This window comes from Otolemur garnettii, unplaced genomic scaffold, assembly GCF_000181295.1.
Source record: "Otolemur garnettii isolate 467f Iridium unplaced genomic scaffold, OtoGar3 scaffold00035, whole genome shotgun sequence".
Lineage (NCBI taxonomy): Eukaryota > Metazoa > Chordata > Mammalia > Primates > Galagidae > Otolemur > Otolemur garnettii.
In genome coordinates, this window is record NW_003852430.1 from 616,891 (window position 1) to 643,141 (window position 26,251).

General features: G+C 37.8%; 1 protein-coding gene across 1 annotated transcript in view; it reads right to left on the bottom strand.

Moving 5' to 3' along the window:
• The window catches only part of PKHD1 (PKHD1, fibrocystin/polyductin), a 435,622-nt gene that overhangs the window by 91,793 nt on the left and 317,578 nt on the right, over positions 1–26,251 (bottom strand). The window contains exons 57-59 of the mRNA XM_023513135.1: positions 24,518–25,396; positions 23,283–23,451; positions 21,557–21,714 (exon numbers count right to left, since the gene is read on the bottom strand). Of these exons, the coding sequence (XP_023368903.1) occupies positions 21,557–21,714; positions 23,283–23,451; positions 24,518–25,396 (1,206 nt within the window). The remainder of the gene's footprint in view (positions 1–21,556; positions 21,715–23,282; positions 23,452–24,517; positions 25,397–26,251) is intronic.

Here is a 26,251-nt window from a genome sequence, read left to right on the forward strand (position 1 = left end):
GCCCAAGTGCCCATCAACCCATGAATGGGTTAATGAATTGTGGTATATGTAATATACCATGGAATACTATGCAGCCATGAAAAAGATGGTGACTTCACATCTTTTATGTTTACATGGATGGAGCTGGAACATATTCTTCTTAGCAAAGTATCTCAAAAATGGAATAAAAAGTATCCAATATACTCAATACTACTATGAAATCAATATATAAGGACCTACACATTCATATGAATGGTAAAACAAAACTATAGTCCAGAAAGTAGGAGGGAAGAGGAGAAAGAGGAGAGAGGATAGGAGAGGGGAGACAGGAAGAGAGAAGGTATTTGGGGGACCTCACCTAATATGCATGATGCAATGGTACATTTCAAAACTATTAAGAAAAGAATATTAATTGTGATGGATGTGTTAATCAGTTAAATGTAAGCATTTCACATTATATATCAAATCAGCACACTGAACCCCATAAATGTATCAACTCACACAGTTATGATTTAATAAAAAAAGAAGAAAGACAACCTTTGTTCACAGTGGAATTTCACCCCTAAAATTAATTAATCCACAAACTATTTGTCTTTATGTTGTCCATTCAACATCCAAAGAGAATCATTTATAAATTATTGTCTGGTCTTTGGACCCATTCATCTCCCCTAAAAATCATTTACTACTCCTCTAATATTGCTTATAGCACCCCCCATTTCCTTCTCTCTCACGGGGAGAGTATGTAAGCCTCAACCATCTGGCCATTCTTGGAGTCTATTTTTTGTCTGATTCCTGTGCTTATGCACCTTAATAAATGTGCATGCCTTTTCCCCTGTCACTCTGTCTAGGGTCAGTTCATTTCAGCAGACTTGAATTTTCATAAGGGGAGGGAAATTCTCTTTGCCCTAACACACACGCACAAACACACACACAGTAGAACCTCTGAAAGTTGACAACTCAAGGGACTATAACAAACTGGTCAACTTCCATTGAGTACATGTGGTGCATGTCTAGTCTATGAAAATTAGGTGAACTTCAGTGCTCACCCCTGTAATCCTAGCACTCTGGGGAGGCCAAGGTGGGTGGATTGCTTGAGCTCAGGAGTTCAAGACCAGCTTGAACAAAAGGAAGACCTTGTCTCTACTAAAATAGAAAAACTGAGGCAAGGGGATCGCTTGAGCCCATGAGTTTGAGTTTGCTGTGAGCTATGATGCCATAGAACTTTACCAGGGTGACAGGTTGAGACTGTATCAAAAGAAAGAAAGAAAGAAAGAAAGAAAGAAAGAAAGAAAGAAAGAAAGAAAGAAAGAAAGAAAGAAAGAAAGAAAATTAGGTCAACTTAAGGAAGTGATCAACTATGGTGGTTGTATTGTATATATCTAATTATCTCATGCAGTGAAGGTAATTAAGACAACCCATAGCTATGAGGTTATAGGAAGAAAAGGATCAGAGAGAAGAAATACCTCACATGTGCCTCTCAGGCCTGTGGTTCACATCTTCTCTGCTTGGGCCTTTAGTTACAGAATAGTTAGAGTAGGGCCAGGAGTAAGGGGAAGCAGTTCACAACTTGTCAAGCTGCTGAAACAGAGAGAGCTTCCCGTAATCCACATGAGTTCCTAGTGTGGGAAAGACCCTTCCCGACAGGTGACAGTGCTTAGCCAACTGACACATTTGGCTTCTCCCATGGTGTTTACTCAGCACATCAATGCAGGAGGATCCACACCTATCCCTCCAGAATAGGCATCTTGAACTTTTTAAAACAGGACTAAACAATTGTTGCTTATTTTTAAAAACTTTTTTCTCTCTGTAGCTGTTTTCATATCCAAGGCAAACAGAGCCATGCAGATGTTCAGAAATTGAAAACTTGCCCCTGATTTGGAAGAGAATTGTCTCAGCATGTCCTTCCAAATAATTTTTCACCGTTTACCATTATGTTCATATTTAATTTAAAGAAATGGAGGGAAAGAAGAAGAAAAGAGGGAATACAAAGAAGAAAAAGAAACAGAAGTATGGGGACAAGAAAGTCCGAGAAAGAAAGACAGACCACCGGGTGCTTCTGCGTGACTCTCTTTCATATGGAATTAATGGTGGTTTAATGGGGTATGAAAGGATGTTTTACTGGAAACAATGAGGAACAATTGTCTAGCTCACGTTTCATTTCACAGGTCATTATTGCATTAAGAAGTAAATCGACCAAGTCCGGTAAATAACAGTCTGCGTATTGCCGAGAGCTTCAAACCAACAATTTTAGCCATCATGAACTAATATCTCTGTCATTTTAACCCTTGCAGGGTTGTGCTAGGGGGCGAAACAATTACAGACTTCACCCAGTTCTAGCAGGTGAGCATAATTCATCGTCCCCCTAGTCCCTTCTTTTGCAAAACCCAGGAGGCCATATTTTAGCATTGTTGTTTTGTTGATGAGCCAGCCTTAGCCAAATGTAGCTCTGGTGGCCTTGAAAAACAACTCCCATTTTACTGAGTGCTGCAGGCATCTTTAAACAGACTGCTTCCTCTGCAAAATTAATTGCTGCAGAATGCAGTGCTCCCTCATCTAAGCTTTTGCAAGCTCATACTCAGCTATTTGGGTAGGCCATAGAAGTGTCGGAGAGATGCAGGGAAATGAGCTGCTTTCCTTTATTACAGAGGTTCACATTTGTGTCACCAAGCATCATCAGACACTGGACATCAAGGAGTTTCTAATGCCTAAATTTTGGTTCCATTAACTCAGGGGCAATTCCTAGATGAGGCAAATGCTGGCTACATTTTGAAATAATAGCATGGCAAATAAATGTATCATAAACATGTCAAAGGCAGTTTATACTGAACAGTCATATTTAAAATACATATAATAAAACACATAATTGAAAACACATACCAAAATAAAATATTTTTTTACTTGGGACAAAAATGAAATAAAATTTGTGTTAGGATTGGTAATACTACATAATCATGTCAATGACAACTAAGTTATACTGATAATTTTTTTCTTTTTTCTTTTTTTTTGCAGCTTTTGGCCAGGGCTGGGTTTGAACCCACTACCTTTGGTATATGGGGCCAGTGCCCTACTCCTTTGAGCCACAGGCACTACCCCTGATAAATTTTTGATGAAATCCTTATGGTCACTTTGAAAAACAGATAAAGACTTCTTTACATTTCCATAGTACCACTGAAACAAGAAATATGAGGTCTAATTTCTATCCTGAAAGAGAGAAGCATCTTGCAAAGATGGCATCAGTATGCCAATTTCTTATTTCTTATTATTTCACCTTGTACAACTAATGCTAGGTCTCACAAAGAACTGTGGCATGCTAAATAACAGCCCCCCAAAATAGTTTATGCCTTAATCCTGAATATGTAAATATAGCAAGAGAACTTTGCAGATGTGATTAAAGTTATAGATTTTTAACCTAGGGAGATTATTCTAAATTATACATCTTTAGAAGCAGAGAACTTTCTCTAGCTAGAATCAGATATGTAGAAGAAGAAGAGAAGCCTGGAGAAATTCAGAGCATGAGAGGACACAGTTCACTGTTGCTGGCTGTGACAATGAAGGGGGCCACAAGCTAAGGAATGTAGGCAGCCTTAGAAGCTGACTGAGCATGAAACCTGGCCTAAAATGAGCAAGGGCATGGTGATCTCAATTACAATTACAGAGAATTGAATTTGGCCAAGAATATGGCTAAGATTGGAAGTGGGTTCATCCCCCAGAAACTCTAGGACAAAAAAACATAGCCCTGCTGTATTCCTTTTTGGCTGTTGGAGATTCAAAGAAGAGAAACAAGCCAAGTTCACCAGCCTTCTGACCTTAGGAACCGTGACATAATAATACTGGGTTATTGCTTCAAACCACTAAATTCTTAATAATTTGTTAGGGCAGCAAGAGAAAACTAGTATAAGAATAAGCTAAGATGTGACATTCAAATGTTCAAGTCATCATGCCAACCAGAGCCATGGCAAATGGTGGCAGTGGTGACAATGGAATAATGTGACGAATTGTTATTTACTGGTTATCCCACTCCAGGCATGGGGCTGTTTTCTACATTTATTGTGTATATAAAGCTGCAAAGCTCTAAGATCTGCTCCTTTTATCTCTGACCTGTTCAAACAGAAAGATAGGATGTGGCCTGGATGTATGAATAGGCTGGTTTCCACACAGGCAAAGCTCAAGAAAAGTTGCATCCTACCAGCATCACCCAAAAGGGAAGAGATTATCATCCATAGCCTCTTTAAAAAAAAAAAAAAAATAGCTTCAACTCCCTGCCTTCTTGGCAATTATTTTCAATTTTTCAATTAAACTTATATTCAACTTTATTAATATTTCTCCTGTGAGGGAACTAAGCAAATCGGAATTGGGTTCTACTGGGAGTCTGCAGTTCCTTAGTAGAAAGATTGGCGCTTACATCCTTGGTATCCCTTTCCTTGACATGTTTTACATAATAACCAACTCATTTTGCCAAGATTGCCCTTTATCACATAAATAAGCTTTACTATCGTTCTTCTTAAGATAAGTAATACATACACATGATATTTTAAAAATGGCAACTTCCCAGTTTTTCCTTCTGAAGATGGCACTGAAGAGCAGCAGAACAGAGGAGTCAGGGTCAGAGACACGGGATCTTTTCCTTTCCATTGTTTATGTTAGTGCTTCATTTATTCATCCAGCAACATTCTTTGGGATAATTTCTTAAAAGTTGCTGAGTCAGAAATGCAGACCTTTAGATAGTTGCCAGATGCCAACGGGCCACAAGAAGTGATATCTGAGAACAGGATTTGAGAATTCTTTCCCAACACTTTTTCTAACATTAAAATTATCACATTTTAATCATCACCCATCAGATTGGTAAAACAATAATTATTATAGTCGCAGTTGTCATTACAGTGTTATTAACAGTGATGAGCAACTCAACTCTATTATTTATTTCTTTTAAGCCTTATAATCAATATGAATCAATGAGGAAAGCTGAGGCTTAAAGGACATAAGTAATTTGCTTGTAGTTATACATCTAATGAGTAGACACACTCTTGGCAGTTTTACTCTGTAAAAGAGCTTAACCTGGGTGGGGTGGTGCCTGTGGCTCAAAGGAGTAGGGCACCAGCCCCATATGCTGGAGGCAGTAGGTTCAAATCCAGCCCTGGCCAAAAACTGACCAAAAAAAAAAAAAAAAAGAGAGATCTTACTTAACCTGTGCTTTATTTATGAGAACAATTAGGATGTTTGGATGTTAAATAAAATTTGTATTTTTTTCTCTGTGAAATGCTTCTTGGAATCCTTTGCATATTTTTTACTTGGTTTATTCCATTTTATTCTTAAATATCAGTAAGAATTTTTTATATTGAAGAAATTAACTCTTTTCCATATAAGGTGCAAGTTTTTTTCCTCCCCTAGTTTTTTGGCTTTGTTTTAAATATTTGTTATTTTTCAGAAGTTGTAATTCTGATACAGTTGAATTTTACAAATTTGTATCCTAGATTTTGATTCATGCAAAGAAATAGCTCTATAACTTTAAAAATATATAACCTTATCAATACTTTGTGGTAATTCTATGGAGTTTTAAAAATCTTAATCCACATGGAATTTATTTTTGTAAAGAAAAATACGTGAATTCCCAAATGTTTTCTTTACTCCCTAAGTGATTAGTCAACTGCTCCAAAATCACTAATCATATAATTTCTATTTTCCTATGATTTAAGATGTCATTTTTGTTATGAACTAAATTCTCAAATGCATTGGTAGGATCACGTCTATGGTACATCTTTTAAGGGTACATGTGAATCTTTCTAAATGAAGAATAGAAATGTCTTAACACAATAACTAAGAAAATGACATGAAGGCTATGTTAACCAGTTTGATGAAAATATTTCAAATTGTATATAAAAATAACACACTGTATCCCATGACAGTATCAATGTACACAGCTATGATCTAATAAAAAAGAAGAAAAAAAAAGGAAAGAAAAGAAATAAATTTCTCACAGGTCTGGATACTGTGAAATCCAAGGGGAAAAAAAAAATGCTTTTCCTCCATGAACATATTAATTTCTAGGATATTTTTACTAACTGCTTTCAAATTATCATAAACTAGCATTAATTTTTACATCTAGAGAGTATATAAATATGTGAAGAAAAAAGCTGCAAACTAGACCAAAGACTCTTTCAGATTCTAATGCTGAGATGAGAACTTGTATAGTGCCTATTCATGATCTTAAGTACCCATTGGCAAGGCACAAGCTTTGTATTTATTGGTGGGGCTGTTCAAGTATTTCCTTCTATTAAAATGTACACATATATACACAAGAAAATCTAAAATGGTCAAACAGATCAATAGACAAATATTCATCTATCCATGTGAGGCATAAAATAAGCTAAAGTTTGGGATTTCACTTCCTAAATCTTTAAATATTCTTGTTCCCCCCAAATGAAAGCAGGAACCCAGAATTCCCCCTTTTCTCAAATGTGAAGACTAGCAACACGTCTTACTCCTTTCTCTTTTCTGTCATTCTCTCTTTTTTCTTTCTTTCTTTCTTTTTTTTTTACTGTATTATTTCCAGGAAAAAGCAAAAGAAACAAAAATGAAAAAGAGAAAGTAGAGAGCCAGTATATTATTACGGCAAAAAGCCAAGTAACTTCATCGCTACAGGTATTCAAAAATAGCTCCTCTTCCAGAACACTGACATAGCGCTGTTACCTTTTCTCATTCAACAAAGCATAGAAAGAAACGTGAATAGACTTCTTATAAAGAATTAATAATTGGGTAGTAATTTCTCAGTCTCAGAAAACCTGGGTGCTTCGTTTGGAGAACTGAATATTTAAATAGTAGCTCCTGCTAATGGCAGATAATCCAGGCCTAGGTAAGCTTCTTGCTTTTATTGATTCAGCTATATGCCCAGAATCAATTAGGCATTCTCTAGAATGATTTCGAATTCTGGGGTTAGTTTCAAATCCTAGAAATCCAGGTTGCATCTGATGACCATTTATTTATAAAAATAGAATTTAAGGGATGAAGAGAGTTTAGAACATAGGTTTAAAAAGTCAATTCTCTTTAATATGTATACCTGCAGAGCAAATGAACAAAGATACTCCCATATGGTGGTTGCAGCTGCATGTAGCTATTTAGCCCATTAAATGTGACTAGTCCAGCAATTCTGGCTGAAGAAGTAAAATTTAAATTACATATAGTTCTCAAAGAACAAAATAAATAATATATAGTTTTAATTAATTACAAAATACACAAATGATAATTTCATTATTGAAAAAGGTTTAAGTACAATGAAAACAATTTTTATATGTTATTCTACTTCTCAGTTGTAAAGTTTTTACAGATTAAATATTTTTGATGAAAATGTATTTTATGAATTGAGATATGCTGTAATTGTAAAATACACGACAAACTTTAAAGACATAGTATGAAAATACAATGCAAAATGTCTCAATTTTTGTATTGATTACATCTTACAATGATAATAGTTTGAATATGTTGAGCAAAATATATTATTATATTTTTATTTCATCTCTTCCTTTTTAATGTGTTTATTTTTATAACCTAGTTACAAAAAAATTTAAATTACACCTGAAGTTTGCATTATGCTATTTCAAATGGACAATGCTGTTCTGGATGGGCAATGCACAGTTCTTCATGTCTACATTTTGGAAATATCATTGACAATGGAAATGAAACATAAGTGGCCTTTGTGAAAATTTTTAGACACTATCAATCAAGTAAAAAGGGGACCCAAAGAATGGGGGACAATATGTCTGAATCATATGTTTGATGAGGAATTATATCCAGAACATATAGAAAACCTTTAAAGCTTAATAACACACACAAAAAAATCAAACTTGTTTAAAAATAGGCAAGAGAGTCCAGGCACATTGGCTAACACCTATAATTCTAGCACTCTGGGAGGTCGATGTGGGTGGATTGCCTGAGCTCAGGAGTTCAAAACCAGCCTGAGCCAGAGAGAGATGTCTCTAAAAAAAACCTCAGGCATGGGGCAGCACCTATGGCTCAAAGGAGTAAGGTGCTGGCCCCATATGCTGGAGGTGGTGGGTTCAAACCCAGCCCCGGCCAAAAACTGCAAAAAAAAGGCATTATGGCAGGTACCTATAGTCCCAGCTACTTGGGAGGCTGAGGCAAGACAAACACTTAAGCCCAAGAGTTTGAGATTGCTGTGAGCTGTGATGCCATAGCACTCTTACAGGGCAACAAAGTGAGACTCTGTCTCAAAAGAAAAAAATAGGTAATAGACTTGAACAGACATTTCTCCAAAGAAGATACACAAATGGCCAAGAAGCACATGAAAAAAATGGTTACATTACTAATCACTGGAGAAATGAAAATGAAAAGTACAATGATTTATCCACTCACACCACTAAAATGGTTACTAACAAAAGGAAAAGAAAACTCAGAAAATAACAAGTGTTGACAAGGATTTGAAGAAATGGGAACCCTTGTATACTATTGATGAGAATGTAAAATGACACAGCTACTGTGGAAAACAGTAAGTTAATACCTAAAAAGGTTAAAAATAGACTTACCATCCAGCTCTGCAAATCTGCATCTGGGTATATATCCAAAAGAATTGAAAGCAGAGTCTTTATGTTATTTATAAACATGGACGCAAGCCAGTGTCCATGGACAGATGAATGAATAAGAAAAATGTGGTATATCCATGCAATGGAATATTTTTCAGCTTTAATAAAGGAAGAAATTCTATAGCTACCACATGGAGGAACCTTGGGAATGTTATGTTAAGTGAAATAAGCTAGTCACAAAAAGATGCTGTGTGATTCCACCTATGTGAGGTACTTAGAGTGGTCAAAATCACAGAGAGAAAAATGGCTGCCAGAGACTCAGGAGAAGGGAGAATGGGAAGTTACTGCTTACTGGGGTTAGGATTTCAGTTTTATGAGATGAAAGACATATGAAGATGTATGGAGCGATGGTACAATATCATGAATGTATTGAATACCACCAAACTGTGCACTTAAAAATGGTCAAGATGGTGAATTTTATGTTATCTATATTTTATCACAATAAAAAATAAACCAATCTAAAAAGTGAAGAACTAAAAATAAATTTATATGACAAGTGAACAAAAGGAATTAAAATGTCTATCCTTGAAAGAGGCTTATTATAAAACCACAGTCTTATTGTCTTTGAATATGTAAAAAGCCGTAACATGGAAAGACATTGTCACACCAAAAGACAAACTATATCACTTGGTAGAAGTCACAGAAGAAAGATCCCAACAATTAAAATTATTCAAAGTATATCAGACAGCCTTATAAGGAAGTGAACTCCCACTTTCTGGGAAGTTTAAAGGTAGAGGCCATCTATGCATTGAATGGGGATAGGAACAGATTGACCTCAAGGAACCAGATCAAAGATGTTGTGATCCTATAATTTCTCTCCAACTGACATGTATTCCTTCAGACTAATATATAGAGTAACGTAAGGCAACATTTCCCAGTATGTCTTCTGAAGTACCCTAACTCCAAAGGAACCTAATATTTAGTATGAACAAGTAAGTATTCTTTAATCAAAAATTTTGAGAATTACTGGACATCACAAAATTAAATAGTAGTTTAAAGTCCAATTGCAGAAGTCACCAGAATCTTTAATATTGTAATATATATGGTGATTTCCTAAGTGGAAATAGTCAGGGTATTTAACGTATATTTGGTCATGGACCACATTTTTTCTTTTTAACAATCTCCTGAGATTAGCCAATGGAGAAACATTCTTTGAACATGCTAAAAAAAATTATGCATTAATTATATCTATAAAATTTGCCAGTTGACTGGCAAATAAACTTGATTTCTTTACTTTTTTACTCCTTTCTTCATTTACTCCCTTGTTCAGCAAACAGTTACTAAGTGCATATTATGTTCCAGAAATTATACTAAAAATTCAAAGTACCTTCAAGATACTTAAGGTCTGATGAGATGGCTGGCTTAAGATATGGTGGTGTTAGAGCAGGAGAGGTGCTATAACGGAGCTGAGTCCTGGTTGAAGGAGAACCATAAAGAGGCAGGATCCACACTGCCTGTGAAAGCCAGGGGGTGGTTCCCAGGGAAGGGGAGGGAGGTGCGGTTCCCAGGAGAGGGGAGGGAGGTGCTACACCTCGCCATGGAGAACACAGCCTTACCTAGGCTGCTTCTAGACTTTACTCTTTGACTTGCCTCTTTCATAGGCTTTAGATATGAGTCTAGGTGCATCACAAATTCCATTTACTTTCCTTTTTTATTTCAAATTAACATGAGGGTACAAATTTTTAGGTTACATTGTAACCTAAAGGGTAAAGTTCCAGTTGTAAAAGAGCCCCCACCCAGGGACATGTCATACACCTTCACAATGTGCACATTAGGTGAGATTCCCTCCTTCTGCCAATCGTCCTCCTCCCTCCCCTTTCCCCCTTCTGCCCCCCTCTTCCCCTGTACTAGAATATATTTGTGTTTGATTGTTCATATGAGCATGTAATTGTTTATATATTGGTTTCATATTAGTATGGAGTACACTGGATATTTATTTTTCCATTCGTATAATACTTTACTTAAAGGATGTATTTCAACTCCATCCAGGTAAATGTAAAAGATGTAAAGTCTCCATCTTTTTATTGCCTGCTATACATATGCTATACATAAACACAGTTTGTTGATCCATTCATGGGTTGATGGGCACTTAGGTTGCTTGGCAACTATGCATTGAGCCTAATAAACATTCTGATGCAAATGTCTCTGTGGTAAAATAATTTTTGATCGTTGGGTAGATACCTAGTTCCATTTACTTTCTAAAGCCCTTGTCTACTCCCTTAACTCCCTCGTCTACTTTTGCAAAGCTTATTTGGAAAGTTCCAAATACTTTCCTCAATAGTTTAGCCCTCCCATATGTAAGTGCAGGAATTGTCCCTTGTCTATCTTGATGTCTCTTCTCAGATATCCAACAGTACATAGTGCCTTGCTCTCACTGGGTGCTTGATAAAGATTGTTTAATTTGAGAAAAAGAGAAAAAACACCTACACTGTTTCATTAAGAATAAAGGGGAAGGTATAGGAAAAAAAATCATCACCATAATTTTTATTATTTCAAAATATTGCAGCAAAAAGTTTTTGATTACACGGATCACGTTTGTAATGCTCGAGTCAGGGCTACAAGTGTTCATGTCACCCAGCTAGTGTTCATTGCTTTCATTAGATAGGTTTTCATCCATCCCTTTCTCCTCCATTCCCCTGCTGGATTTCCAATGAATTATACTTTCTTCTGTGCACTTGTGTTCTCATTGGAGAGTTCCAAGTTATTATTGAGTACAGGTAGTATTTGTTTTTATATTCTTGCAGTACTTCCATTAGAATAATGGTCTCAAGTTCCTTCCAAATTGTTGCAAAAGGCATTAAGCCATCCTTCATGGCTCAGTAGTATTCCACAATACATGTATACTACGTTTTGTTAATCCCCTCATGTATGGTGGGCACTTGGGTTGATTCCACATCTTTGCAATTGTGGATTGTGCTGCAATAGACATTCAAGTGCAGGTGTCTTTATGATAAAATGATTCATTTCCTTTGGGTAAATATCCAGTAGTGGCTTTGCTAGATCAAACAGTAGATCTACTTTTAGTCCTTTTAGGAATCTCCATACTGTTTTCCATAGAGGTTGTATTAATTTGTAGTCACACCAACACTGTATAAGCATTCCCTTCTCTCTTCATCCATGCCAGCATCTGTTGGTTTGGATTTTTTATAAAAGTCATTCTAACTGGGGGATATCTCATTGTGGTTTTAATTTGCATTTTCCTGATGATTAGTGACTTTGAGTATGTTTTCATGTGCTTATCAGTCATTTGTCTACCTCCTTTTGAAAAGCTTCTGTTCATGTCTTTTTCCTACTTTTTAGTGGGGTAGTTTTATTTATTTATTTATTTTTTATTGCTGATTCACTAGAGTTCTTTGCAGATTCTGGATATTAGTCCTTTATCAGTTGTATAGATTGTGAATATTTTCTTCCATTCTGTGGATTGTTTATTTTGTGGGTTTTTTTATTTCCTTGTCTGTCTGTCAGATGCTCTTTTAATTTAATCAAGTCTGATTTCTTTTTATTTATTTATTTATTTTTTTTTGCAGTTTTTGTCCAGGGCTGGGTTTGAACCCACCATCTCTGGCATATGGGACCAGCACCCTACTCCTTTGAGCCACAGGTGCCGCCCTGATTTCTTTATTTTTGTTGGTGCGGTGATTGTTATTAGGGCCTACTTCATAAATTCTTTGCCTAAACTGAAGTCTAGGACAGTTTTTTCAACACTTTTCTTCTAGCATTCTTAAGGTATCATGCCTTACATTTAAGCCCTTTGTCCATCTTGAATGAATGAGAGATATGGATACTATTTCATTCTTCTGCATGAGACTATCCAGTTTTTCCCACCACAATTTATTAAATAGGGCTCTTTTTCGCAGTGTATATTCTCGTCTACTTTATCAAAGATCAGTTGGTGGTATGTGGGTATTTTACTGTTCTGTTCTATTGGTCTATGTCTCTATTTCTGGCTGTTTTGGTTACTATAGCCCTGTAATAGAGTTTGAAGTCTGGTAATGTAATGCCTACAGACATTATTTCTGCTTAAGGTTGCTTTGGCTAATTGGGCCATGTTCTGGTTCCTAAAAAAAGTATAGAATTATATTTTCTAAATCTGTGAAATGTGGCATTGATATTTTGATGGGGATTGCACTGAATCTTTAAGTCAGTTTGGGTAATATGGACATTTTAATAATGTTGATTATTCTAATCCATGAGCATATATTACATTTATTTGTGTCATTTATTTTGTCTTTGATTTCTTTCCTTAGTGTCACAATAATTTTTTTGATCTCATGACCAAAGCTACTTATTCTATATTACTCCCTTATCATCACACAGCCTCCAGTGGTTAACACTGCCAACATACTTTTTCTTGGATGTGACAGTCTACTAATTTTATGCATAGACAAATAGCCATATCTAAATATACAGTAAGGCCTATGTATTGTAAGTTCCATATCCATGGATTAAACCAACAGCAGATCAAAAATATGTGTCTACGATGTTTCAAAAGGCAAAATTGAAATTGGTTGCACATCAAATACTACATTGAATCTATGCAAATGAAATGATATGAAGGCATTGTATTAGGTATCATAAGTAATCTACTGATGATTTAAGTATACAAGAGGATGTATATAAGGGTTACTATGCCATTTTATACAAGGAACTTGAGTATACATAGAGACATTGGTATCCATGGGAGTCCTAGAACCAATCCCCTATAGATATGGAGGGATGAGTATATACATACTATATGTGAAGAATAGGAACTAAATGAGGCTATTTTTTGGTAGTTATAAGTTATTTTGCCTGTCAAAAATGTTAAAGTAATTGAAAGTTGTTTTATAAAATCTAAAAATTTATTTATAACCCCCTGAGCATAATGCCTGGCACATGGAGTGTGCTAAATAAATATCATTATTGCTGGCTTGGGTGAATAATTGCTGGAATAACTGCATGGTCTCTGTCTGCTTTGGTATGTGCAGACAGGGCTTTATGTGTGAACAAAGTTGATAGAGCTACAGCAGCTAACATTAAAGAATGTAGAAAAAAAGGAAGAAAACTCAGAGGGCAAAGTACAGCATAAGTACACTACTCAGTCCTGAACCTTCCATGAATTTAGCTTTATGACTTAGACAAGTTAACTGACATCTCTGCAGCAGTTTTCACATCTATGAATTGGAGGCAATGAGAATACCTCTCTGAGAGGCTAGATCCTCTTGATGGCATTAAATGAAATAGTTTATCGACGATGTCTCAGCACAGAGTCAGGAATATGCTGGACACTCATAACAAATGTTAGTTGCTGTTATTGTTAATGGCAGATTTAAGAAGCGAGGCAATGACAATAACAAGATGTCTAGATTGAGAAAAGGAAACAGAAATTTTTCCCATGGATCATATGCCTGCTCTCATCATCCTTTACAAACAACACATGAAAATCATTCCAACTCAGCATGGACTGTTTCAAAATGCAGTCAAATATTGTTATGCCATTCACTGCCTGGAGACCAAGCAAGTCACAGGCGAATGAGAAAATAAGGTGAAGGAAAGGTGTTCCCTGGGTCTTAACAAAGTACCACTAGAAGCCTTATCCGCTTCTGCTTGGGATAAAAACCCCTTGCAGCCACATATCCCTAAGAGTCTAATATTTTCTGAAACTCCACTGTGCCTTTATATTTTAATACCCTGACATCTGGAATCCTAAAAGTCTAATGTTTAACCATAAATATCTGCTGAGATTAAAGAGCTATATACCAAGTTTCAATCTTTGGGGCCTATAATTGCTTGGGAAAAGAGAATGGTATTTCCCCCTCTAGCTAGAAGAAAAAGACCTCTGCAAACTCAGATACTGGCAGACAAATTTTCTAACACCCGGTTCCTTTCTCCATTCTGTCCTCTCATTTTCTCCCTCCCTCTCCATTCTCCCATTTTATAATACCATCTTGCTGTCATTGCCAGGACAAATGGGGAGAGAGAGAAGCCTAGGAAGCTTAAAGAAAAGACACATTTCAAGATCGAGCCACACAGAGTTGAGGAAATGCTACCACTGCGTGTCTGCGAGGCAGCTGAGCACACAGCTCCACATGACTTGCGCTTTCCCATTATTCAGTTAGAAACCACTTCATCACTCCCTGGGCTGACAGTCAAATGCCAGCTTTATTTTCTTTTTTATCAACCTAATCTTTTATTTTTTGATTTGAGGCAAGTCCCTTTTAAGGTCCCCACAATGGTTTATAACTTTCTTTCTTGAGAAGTGTCCAAGACGTAACGTAATTTGAAAAATGCTTCTTATTCTCCCCTGGTAAAGAATGGGAGACTCACCTGCCCTGGAGGTGGATTTGGTCAGAAGTTCTGGTCAGACCACAGTACGGTGCTGGGAATAACGTCAGGGAAAGTGTGAGAAAGGCTTATCATGGATTTCTCTCTTTAATATAATAATTCAATGTGAAATTTAAAAAACAAACTTAGTATTGAGCCTATTTTTATCCAGTGATGTAGTTGGAAGATGACATTACGAGGTCATTTGATTCACTTGAATGCGAGGAGAAAATGATCTATAAAAAGATCATTTTCACATATTCGTTTTATTCAAATGCTTAATTTAGACCAAAAACACTGCTGTATCTTTTTAGTTAATGTTCTTTTCTATTTCAGAAACTTATCTAATGTGTATATAAGCAAGTTTGTTTATATCTGTTGGTATTTGGCACAGAAAGCTAATTCTTGATTATTCGTGAGAATCTGAAACTGCCCACTTTATAAGTTAAAAGTATTCATTGCATTTTTAATATCTTTTCTATTTATTTCAAAGGGAACATACAGTTCTATAGAAGTGATTTTTAAACATAAAACACAAGAATCACTTACGTGTGTGTGTTTTTAACACAAAGAAAGGGACTTAACACACATTTATTGATTCAAAATCTCCCCACATGCAAATGAATATTTCAAGTTCTAGATAATTCTGATGGCAAAACAGTTTTGAGAGTCACTGCCTTGACCACATCATGAAAAAATATTGGCAGGAAAATCAGAGATTTTTGTTTTGTTTTAAATTTTTCAGCTTATTGAAGACCAACGTTTTTTTAAAACATAATATAAATTAGCAAACCCATTAGATATACAAAAGATAAGCCCTCTATTTTATTTTTTAGACACAAAATTACTCCACTGAATGGATGTTTCTGAATGATAAATGTCTCCGTGTGGACTGGGAGCCAAGAGTTTAAGGGCCAGCACAGGTCAGTGGACTGCCCATGAATTAGCACCTCTAAGCCCCCACCGCTTCAGCCTGGACATCTTCCTAACTTCACTGTCTGCCTCTGGACTCCCGTTACTCCATAGCACCTAGTATGATCCTTTCAGAGAGTGAAAAAAACTCCTATCACCACCTTTCTTAAACCCTCCAACACAGTACACAGAAGTAGAGAATAAAATGGTGGTCACCAGAGGCAGCACCATGGGGCTGAGAGGACACACGCAAATGTAAGTCCACGGACACAAGGTTGCAGGTAAGTCTAGAGAGCCAATGTACAACCAGAAGACTCCAGATGATCATATTATATTGTTTTCAGGACTTTTGATAACAGAATAGATTTTAGGTACATTTGCCACAAAAACAGGGGAGGGTGGGTGACAATGGGAGATGATGGATGACTAATGTTAATTTGATTTACTCCAGTGACCATTTTACTATGTATCAGGTTATCAAACACCAGATTTTACACCTGTAATACACATAATATAAATAAATAAAGTTGAATAAAAACCCACCCCCTTACACTGACCTATACGGGATCTGCCTCCTATCCTTATCTACCTGCGATTATTTCCCCTCTTATAAAACACACAATGGTCTCCCTTCTACACACCTTACGGACCTGCTAAAGCCACTTCATCTCTAGGTGCCCCAGATCTGGCTGGGCCCTCTCTCCCTGGAAGTTTCTGCTCTCTAGTCAGAGCAATGACTACTCCCTCTTGGGTCAGACCTCATTTGAAGTGTAGCTATTTCATATAGCAACTCCCTCACCATGCACAAACACACATATTTAAAACTACCTCTGAACCCCAAAATGCTACTTTATTTTCTTCACTGTTCTCTTCTCTGTTGGAACATATTTTTATTGGTTCCTGTATCTCCTCCCACTGGAACATAAGCTTCACGGAAGCAGGGATGCGGTCTTGTTCTCTCCCACAGGTTCCATGCTGAGCAAAGTGCTGGTAGATGGTGGGTGGGCGAGACGCCCTTGCACTCGCCATTCCACAGGGAGCATAGGAAAGGCATGATGCAAGTCATGCTGCCTCTCCTTTTACCCCCTTCCACTTTTTTTTCACAGATGAGAAATTATAAAATGCTACTGAAACTAAATCTCTGATTTCCTTCTGTCCCTACCAAGAGCACTGGTACTTCACATATGTAAACCAGACTGCGAGGTGACACCATCCGTTGTAGCCTGGACCATACAGGAAGTGAGTACAAAGATGGAAGGAAAGGTTCTGGCATCTGTCTAGTCCTACCCAACGCAACCTTAATTCCAAGACTTCATTTTTCTAAAGAATCTAAATGACTTTGGATTTTCAGATCATCAGATGCTGTCATAACCAAAAGAAATCCTTTCCTGAATAAAATGTAAATGGTTCCCACAGGATCACCGGCTTGGGATCAGCTGTCTTACTCTCTATTGCTGTGCATTTTTCACAGTTGGCTGCAAATGCAAACTTACAGATAAGTATGAAACAAAATTAACAGCTCACTTCTCCCCTGGCTACACACCCTGCATTACACAGATAGCAAAACCCACTGGCAGTGTTCCTCACCACTGATCCACACGGATGGGTTTCGCTCCTGATGCCAGGGTATGTGACAATATGCTAGGGCCCGTGGATATCTGACTAAGTGGGTAGTTTTTATGTGAACTTATATGTGCAAAGAAAATCTGTTATGTTCCAAATTAAAAATAAACCTCAAAGGCAATGGACTCCAAATGGCTTGGAGAGATTTATTAATCAAATAGGGAAAGGGGGTATCAAATGAAGTTACATGTGGAATAAACATAAAATTTGGCTCCAGTGGTCTCCATTTGCATCTTAGCTACATTGTCTTCTCCACTTTACTGAAAATGATCATAGAGTCTTGCCTTGAAGAGGGAAAATACAAAATAGACATTAATTCTCTGAGGATTAAATCTGTGTTTTCCTCATCCACTAGATTGTAGACAGGCACTAGAAAGTAGTGAAGAGAAAACGGTTTAGAAAATAAAAAGGAACTTGCATTAGGGAAGAGGGGATTTACTCATACTTTGGAAGTCAAAGAAAAACACGACAATCTTGTCAGCCCCGGAAGGCACCATTTACTATGTGCTGTCTCCTTCATTGCAAGAGGATACAGATTGTATTTTTAGTGCGGTAAACAGCAGATTCCACGGTGGGAATCCTTGCAGTCGGTACATATAGCAACCTCATTAAAAATGTTATAAAGCTTTAAAGCTTCAGAAGTTTAGACAGCCAGTCGTGTACGCTTCTATGTAGATGCTCAGCCACTCATACACGTACGTGATTATGCACACACTGAGAGTAGATGGCGTGTAATATCATGTCACCTGCCAAGCCTCACCACTGAATCATGTTTGACAGCCATGCCTGGCGCAGAGCTGAGAAAAATCAAACAGCAGCCTTGCAACCAGCAGTGAGCACATATCCACACCTAAACAACTTATCACCCCACACGGTGGGCAATCGCCTCCAAGTCCATCAAGAGAACACTTCGGATTTAACATGGAGCATTCGATTGACATTTTAGGGTTCCTATTTTTAACATATGCTTTCAATGCCACACCCATATATTTTGGACACTCGCTTTCACACATCAAAGGTACTGCTGCAAAAACCTATGCCTGCTTTCAAAGAAAATCTTTTGGTGGCCACAGAAAAGAGCACAGTTGGCCTGTGTTCAGGGAAAGCCAAAATGCTGGAGTGTTCGCCTCCCCAGAAGGATCTCTCAACCAACAATGAGCAAGGAATTGAAATATGTGTATAAATATATTAGCATCCTTGTAGGTCACTTGGGTCCTATTCCCTATGACTCTAAGGGGGGTTATATTCCCTTAGAGTTCTAGTTTCTAGACTTGAGTTCCAGTTTCCAGATAACCAGTTTGATGACACATCCTTCTCTGGCATTATATTTTTCTTTTATTCTGTCTCTCTTCCTCACTTCTCTATTGATGTTTTCAGGAACCACCCATGACATAGACTATTTGGATTCTCAGCCTTGTATTGGGATCCACAGCTGGGAGAACCCAAACTAAGACACTGTCTGTAGTCCTTTTATTTTCTATTAGAATTAAACATCATTTAATTAAATACTTTGGGACACACATGCCCTTGTAATTGCCTTCCCAGAGGTGTGATCCTCACCAAAAACCACAAGTCCAAAAATCCACACTATTATTCACATCCTAATTTTCACATATAAGAAGATTTCTCTTGCAGCATAAATACCCGTAATAGTGAAATATTTTTAAAACCAAAAGATAAACTTACTATAGAAAACTCCTTGAGTACACCTAGGAGTAAATGAAAGGGTCACTGATGATCATTTTTATTTTTTTCTATTACTACTCCCCACATATTTTCTCAATATATATGTGCCCCTAAAATTCATTCTTCTCTGCAAAAATGTATTTGCTGGTTATACTCAGTAAATGTAACCAACATATTAAGAGGAATATTTACTTATCATCTCTGTGTGCTCAGCACCGACTTTAAAACCTATACTGAAGTCCCCACAGCTTGTCACTCTATTGCACAGATAAGCTTTCAACATATGAAAAAATGTAACATCCATATTAAAAAGTATAACTGTTCAAGCATAAATTTTATGTTAATTAAAAGGATTCCATGTAGAAACAGCTCAAAATGCCAAATGCTCTACTGTACAAGCAGTTTAGATAAAAGAAATATTGGAAACAAGTAAAAAATATACCTAGAGCCATCTGCATTTCAGGTTTCTATAACACAGATAAATCCTTACGCCAGTAACCTAAATGCCTCCACTGCTTCTGCCTGATCTTCACAGCTTAGGAGAAATGGCATTACTATTCTCCATGGCTACCCATGATTCTCTCATTTGATCAGACAGCCAATGTTTGTTGAGCATTCCCCTAAATTCACACAAGTGAATAGCACACAGTTCCTGGCCTCACCAAGTTTGCATTCTAAAGGGGCACACAGCAAATTAACAAGTAAGCAGTTACACTTATAATGTAATGTCAAGTAACAGGATTCAGCCCCAAATAAAGCAGGCATAGTAGGGCAAGATAATCACGGCTATGTGATTTTTGTTATAGAGGGTGGCCAAGAATGGCTTCTCTGAGGAGTCATTATTTGAACAGAGAGAACGAGCTCTCAAAGAAATGAGAATAAGAAGAAAAAGAAGAAGAAGAAGGGAGAATAAGATATTCTAGGCAGAGGAAAATAAACCAGTGCAGAGGCTCTGGAGGTAGAAATAAGCTGATGATATTAAAAATAATAATAATAAGACTAGGATGAGCCAGTTAAAGAACTATCGTAAAAGAGGAGGTGAGAGAGCAGGCAGGAAGTAGGCGCGACAAACTTGTAGGTTTGTAGTTTAGGTTTAGTTCTGAGTGGACAGAGAGACACTGGAATGTTAGAAGATCACTCTGGCAGGGGGCCTCAAACTTTTTAAACAAGGAGCCAGTTCACTGTCCCTCAGATCGTTGGAGAGCCGGACTGCAGGCCCCAGGATGAGTTGGCTGCTAAGCAGGACAGGCAGCAGTGGCAAAAACACCCGGTGGGCCAGATAAATGTCCTGGGCAGGCCACATGTGGCCTGGGGGCAGTAATTTGAGGACGCCTAAGTAGGCTACAGGAAGGAAGAAAGATGACCCGGAAGGAGACTGTTCCCTCTTCTGATGAGAGACGGTGATGGCCAGATGGTGTGGCCGTGGTGGAGGGAATGAGAACTTTGAGGATTCGGGTTCGGAAAAAGAAAAATAAGGTCACGCTTAGGTTCTTTACTTAGATGACCTCATGAATGGTGAGAAGCAGCTTGTGGATGGGAGCAGGCACACTGAGTCTAAGGTGACTATTATCCTTGCCAGTAGACTCCACTGAAGGTACTAGAGCCAATTTCAGGATCAAGTCTGGGCTGGTGATATAAATTAGAAGTCATCGGCATTAGATGGTATTTCAGCCTTGGGCTTAGGGAGCAATATGAGGGTGGGGGGAGTCTCAAGGACATAGTCCTGGGACAATCAGACATTCAGAACTTAGAAAGGCAAAGGGAGACCAGACCAGAAAAGAAGTTTAGAATGAACCAACTCACGGGGTAGGGAGAAAGCAGGAAATATTCCTTACATTTAACTGCACCAGGTTTGAGTGGATCTCAAAGGGGCACACAGAGCCTCATTGCTGGTAGAAATATATGAAAAAAGACTATGATATTTCCAGGGGTCTACCTGTAAAATTGAAATGAAAAGGGGTTTGGTGATATATTCAGAAAGAAGAAGAGGGACTGTGAGTCCAACCCGGTGTGAGGCACAGTGGGAACATGGAGAAAAGGGACCTACCCTATTATCCTCTCTCCAGAGTGAGAGAACCTTCAACTCCTGGTAGAAGAGAAAAGCAACCAAAGAAACCAGAGAAGCTGGTTCCATGGCAGATGCTGTAAACTGCCTAGCGTGATGCTGTTTCACACCCAGATGCCTGAGCTGGTCCGACGGTTGTTTTCCCACCTTGCACAGGTTGGGAAACTGTACCTTTGACACAGACACAAGCCATCTCACAGAGGGCACAGCAGTAAGGTTGTTAGATTTCCCTGTGATCCAGCACTCCTGTGATACAGGTGAGTAGAGAGCATATCAACACAGACTCCAACTTCAGACCTTGGTTCCTCTCCAGCACATTCTGTTCTCACTGAACACCACAGCTAAATTACGCATACTGCCTCTCCCAGAGGGGACGTGTTCAGATACCACTAACCTGTGTTGAAGAAGGATCCAGTCCATTCCGCCTCAGTTTTAGGAAATACAGAAACAGGTGGAGGCAGACCCAGGGCTCTCCCATCCAGATCTTTAAAGAGATATTTTCTTGGATTTTCACAATTGGATTCAGCACAGACATCTCTTTCTAAATCTTTCCTGGGAAAACAGAAAGTAATTTTCTCATTCCATGATAAGCAGCAAAAGAAGACATATCTAGGCAGTGCTGATCCTGTGTAAAATAAATTCAACAGATTTTATTATTAATAATGTGCTACATAGATAACTCTATATAAAATGAGTTCTTTTCCAGTTAAATAGTCAGGAAGACAGATCTTATTAACCAAATAGTCTGGATATCTGGATATATAATCTTTACGCAGATCACTGATTTTCTAAGAAACAAGATAGAATAAAATGTTCCTAGCTCTAATATCTACTGAAAATGATATAATTATTTCTCATGGAATGTCAAAGATTTTTAATAGTTTAAGATTATCATTATAAATATCAATTATAATTTTGGTATATTCAAAGTAAAAATAGCCTCATTCACCAAATAACTACTAAAAACCTACAACTGAAATTTGGGGAATACAATGATGATAAAGATAGATATGATTTCTGCACTTCCAAAATTTAGAGTTAAGTGGAATGTGTAAACAAGTAATAGGTAATTACAACACTGAATTACAGAGAATTTATTTCATTTCCTCTGGTCTAATTCTTTGAGGTACTACCGCTAATCATATTACATATTTATTATAGTAAACCATGTATTGAGTATTAGTACACAAAATAAGATTCTAATATTATGTAATACTGTAGTTTGAATAATGGTGTCCCTTCACAATTCATGTTGAGACTTAATTTCCATTGGAACACTATTAGGCAGTGTGGCCCATGGGAGGTGATTAAATCCTGAGGGTTCTGCACCCTCATGAATGGGATTAGCACCCTTATTAAAGGGCTTGAGGTTGAAAAGATCACTCTTTGGCTTTTCCAATTCTTCTGCCACATGAGGACCTAAGTTCCTCCTCTCCAGAGAACACAGCAAAGAGGCTTCATCACAGAAGCAGAAAATAGCCATCACCAGGTATCAACCCTGCCAGCGTCTTGGTCTTGGACTGTGCAGCCTCCAGAACTGTGAGAATGAATTTCTGTTCTTTATAAATTATCCAACCTGTGATACTTTGTTACAACAGCACAAACAAATACATGTAACTTTATTTCAGCCTATCAATATGAACATAAGAAAAATAAGACAGTGTAAGAACAATGATAAAGTAACACAAATTGTCTAACCTACCTAGTTGTTTGATCCTTGAATAAGATCCTCAGATCATATGTCTGAGCAAAGTAGTTACACCTGTTCTGAGCGCCTATGTCTGTCTCACCGTTCAGTTTGGAGTTTCCTAACAACAGAACATCTCCTGCCATTTCCCTGGGTCCCTTACCAAGGGCTCCCAAGGCCTCCTTCTGAAGACAGCTGACATTGTACTCCATGGGGAACAAGAAATAGGTTCTGCCTCTTTAGTAAGAGATATTTTAAAAATCATATATGAAAGGGCATGAATAGAGGAGGGATAAAGAATGTACCAGACCATCCTAGAACACTTATTTTATTTCTCTGATGATTTTATTCTTCTTTTTAAAATGCTCAGGGATTTGAAGAATTGCCAAAGCCTTCATCAATAATAGCTGATTTTAAATACAAAAAGTGATACCTGGGCTGTAACAGAGGAAAGTAGAACTTGTTTTTATCTTTCATCTTTAGCATCCGGGTCCTCTCTGCTGTTATTGGGGGCATTATTCCAGTGCTTTCTATATTTGGCAGAAAGCAGACATCCAGGTCATCGCTATGGCAACTTTTCACAAAACCAGTAAAGGTGACATCTGAAAATTTTAAAAAACATATAACGTTATATCATGTAAAGGACTCACTATAAACATAAGTTATACAACTAAATATTATTATAAAACTATATTTTCAGGACAGTTAGTTTTAGTTATCCAGGATAGTTCCAGGAGTTTACATAAATTTTGTTATAAAATATCTGTAATTCTTTAATACTTGAACACTGCATGATAAAAAAGAGTATTCCAACACATTAAAGCCTTGAAAGCAATACTTTGCATCAAAGGCTTAATCCCAATCTATTCATTTCACAGAAAGATAAACCATTACCAGACTAAGTAAATGGCGAGTGAGTACAACAGAGCAAAAGACATCTGATACATATGAAAGCTATGACCTACTTATAGTCTAAGAATATGGGGAAGGGGGAGGGGAAGAGGGAGGGGAGGGGTGAGGGGTGGAGGGAGGGTGATTGGAGGGATCACTTCTATGGTTTACCCTACAAGGGTACAAGTGAATCTTTCTAAGGGTAGAATATAAACATCTTAACACAATAACTAAGAAGATGACATAAAGGCTATGTTAACCAATTTGATAAAAATATTTCAAATTGTATATGAAAACACCACACTGTACCCCATGATTGCATTAATGTACACAGCTATCATTTAATTAAAAAAAATAAAAAATAAAAACTTCCAAGTGCAAAACAAACAAACAAACAAACAAAGACATCTGATAGAAAGCAAACCCTAGCTACCCAACCAACAACTAGGAAACCTCAAATGAGGCACAATTTTTACATCTCAGTTTTCTCAACTATATCAGAAGAAAAATAATGCCACCTGGGAGAGCTGTCATATAACCCAGATAAAGAATTGCTGTGGAAGTTCTTCAACATTATAAAGCAGAAACTTTTGTAAAGAATCATTTATTGATGTTATAAACCATTACTGTGGTTACTAGTACCAACAGGTTATCAACTGGATAACAAGCGCTAGACCCCACTGTACCTTTTAATTGACATAATTTCAGAATGCTATTAAAAATTCCATGTATGGATACATTAAACTATACTGCTTGGATAAGGCTTTGGCATCCTACCTTGAAGTTTCATGATTCCTGAAACTGAACGGTCATTCCTCACTTCATGCCATGGCCTCTGAGGCCACTGATTTGGTTCTGAGGTGAAGACAGGCCACAGAATCCCAACTCGGCCCCCTCTTGGATTGGAAGGAGCTCGATCTGCTGATGTCACATTGGCTGAGTGAGGCTTCACTCTGTCCTGAATGCAGTCAAAAGAGGAGCTGGTGGCCACAATGACTGAACTCCTAAGCACAATTTGCATGTTTTCCATGGAGCTCTGTGAAGCTGGAGACACATACACTACTGCCAAAAGACCAACACCATTGTCTACCAGAGTGATGTTCTCTATCTCCATCCTGTCCTCCACACGTAGCATGGCACCATAGTCAAAGTTCTTGAAAGCCAGGAAGCCAGAGATACCAGTGCAGTTGCCAAGTCCACTTTCTTCATAGAGATGAAGGCCATGAAGGCTTGAGTGGGCCACATTGTCAGACCAAAGCACTTCAGATGAGGGGCACTGGTGGCCTCGGATGTGAAAGCCAAGTCTCTCTGATCCAGCTACAACATTGCCACGAAGGTCAATGTCCTTTGCATGGTTCATTTTGATTCCTGCTACCCAAACACTAGACCATGCTGGCTGTATCACCAGAACCACCAGGTTGTTAGTGAGAGAATAGGCTTGACCCTCCAAATCCATGCCATGGCCAGCTGTGCCAAACACTACATTGTCATTTAAACGTATTCCATGGCTGGCAACTGCATGGATGCCGCCACCACAGCTCTGGTGCAGAGTAGAAGATGTTACCCAGGACTCTGCTGACACACTGGTGAATTCGATAGATGAGTACGATGGTGACCCGAAGTTCTGCATTTCCACATTTAAAAGTTGAAGGACACCTACAAACAAAGCGCATGTCATCTGGTACTTTCTCCCATCCCACAGAAGGCCAAAAGAGTGTCCATTTTAAGGCATCAAGATTTACACATTTTAATTAAAATATAATAGTTTATCCTCAGTACGAGCACTGTATTGCACATTGTTAATTCCCACCGACAAAACAGGAATCATTAGATACGTGTATGCCACATTACTGTCTGAAAAGATTTCATGCAGTTTGGAGAGTCTGGTGATAGGAAGGGGAGAGAGAGAGAGAGTAGATTAGGAAAAGATGAATACAGCTAGTTTGGAGATGAATACAACTAGTTTAAAGATAGCTAGTTGGGTGCAACAGCTGGGTGTTATGGTGGGTGCCTGCAGTCTTAGTTATTTGGGATATTGAGAGGCAAGAGGATCACTTAAACTGAAGAGTTTGAGATTGCTGTGAGCTAGGATGATGCCACAGCATGCTATCCTTGGTGACAGAGTGCGACTCTATCTTAAAGGAAGAAAGGAAAAAAGGGAGGGAAGGAGCCCTTCAGTCTACTGGGCCCATCTTTGCTGTGCATTTTTCTGAGAGCCAGATCTAGGAACTGGGTAGGGATGAAGGGTACATGGGTTTCTAGACTCTCACTTCAAAGTCACATCTCCTTCTCTGTGTCTCAGGGATCCCCCCAAATCCACCACCACCTCCACCAAGAAATTACATAAATGAATACAGTGGCTAACTCCATACTCTTAAGACAGGTAGTACATAAGTACAAAATTTACTTCAGCCCAATTGATGTCCAGAAACACAGTAGTCAATCTGTGCTTCTGATTAAGACATGATAGAAGCAATAACGTGCTTTTAAAATCATTTTTAAAAGCCTATA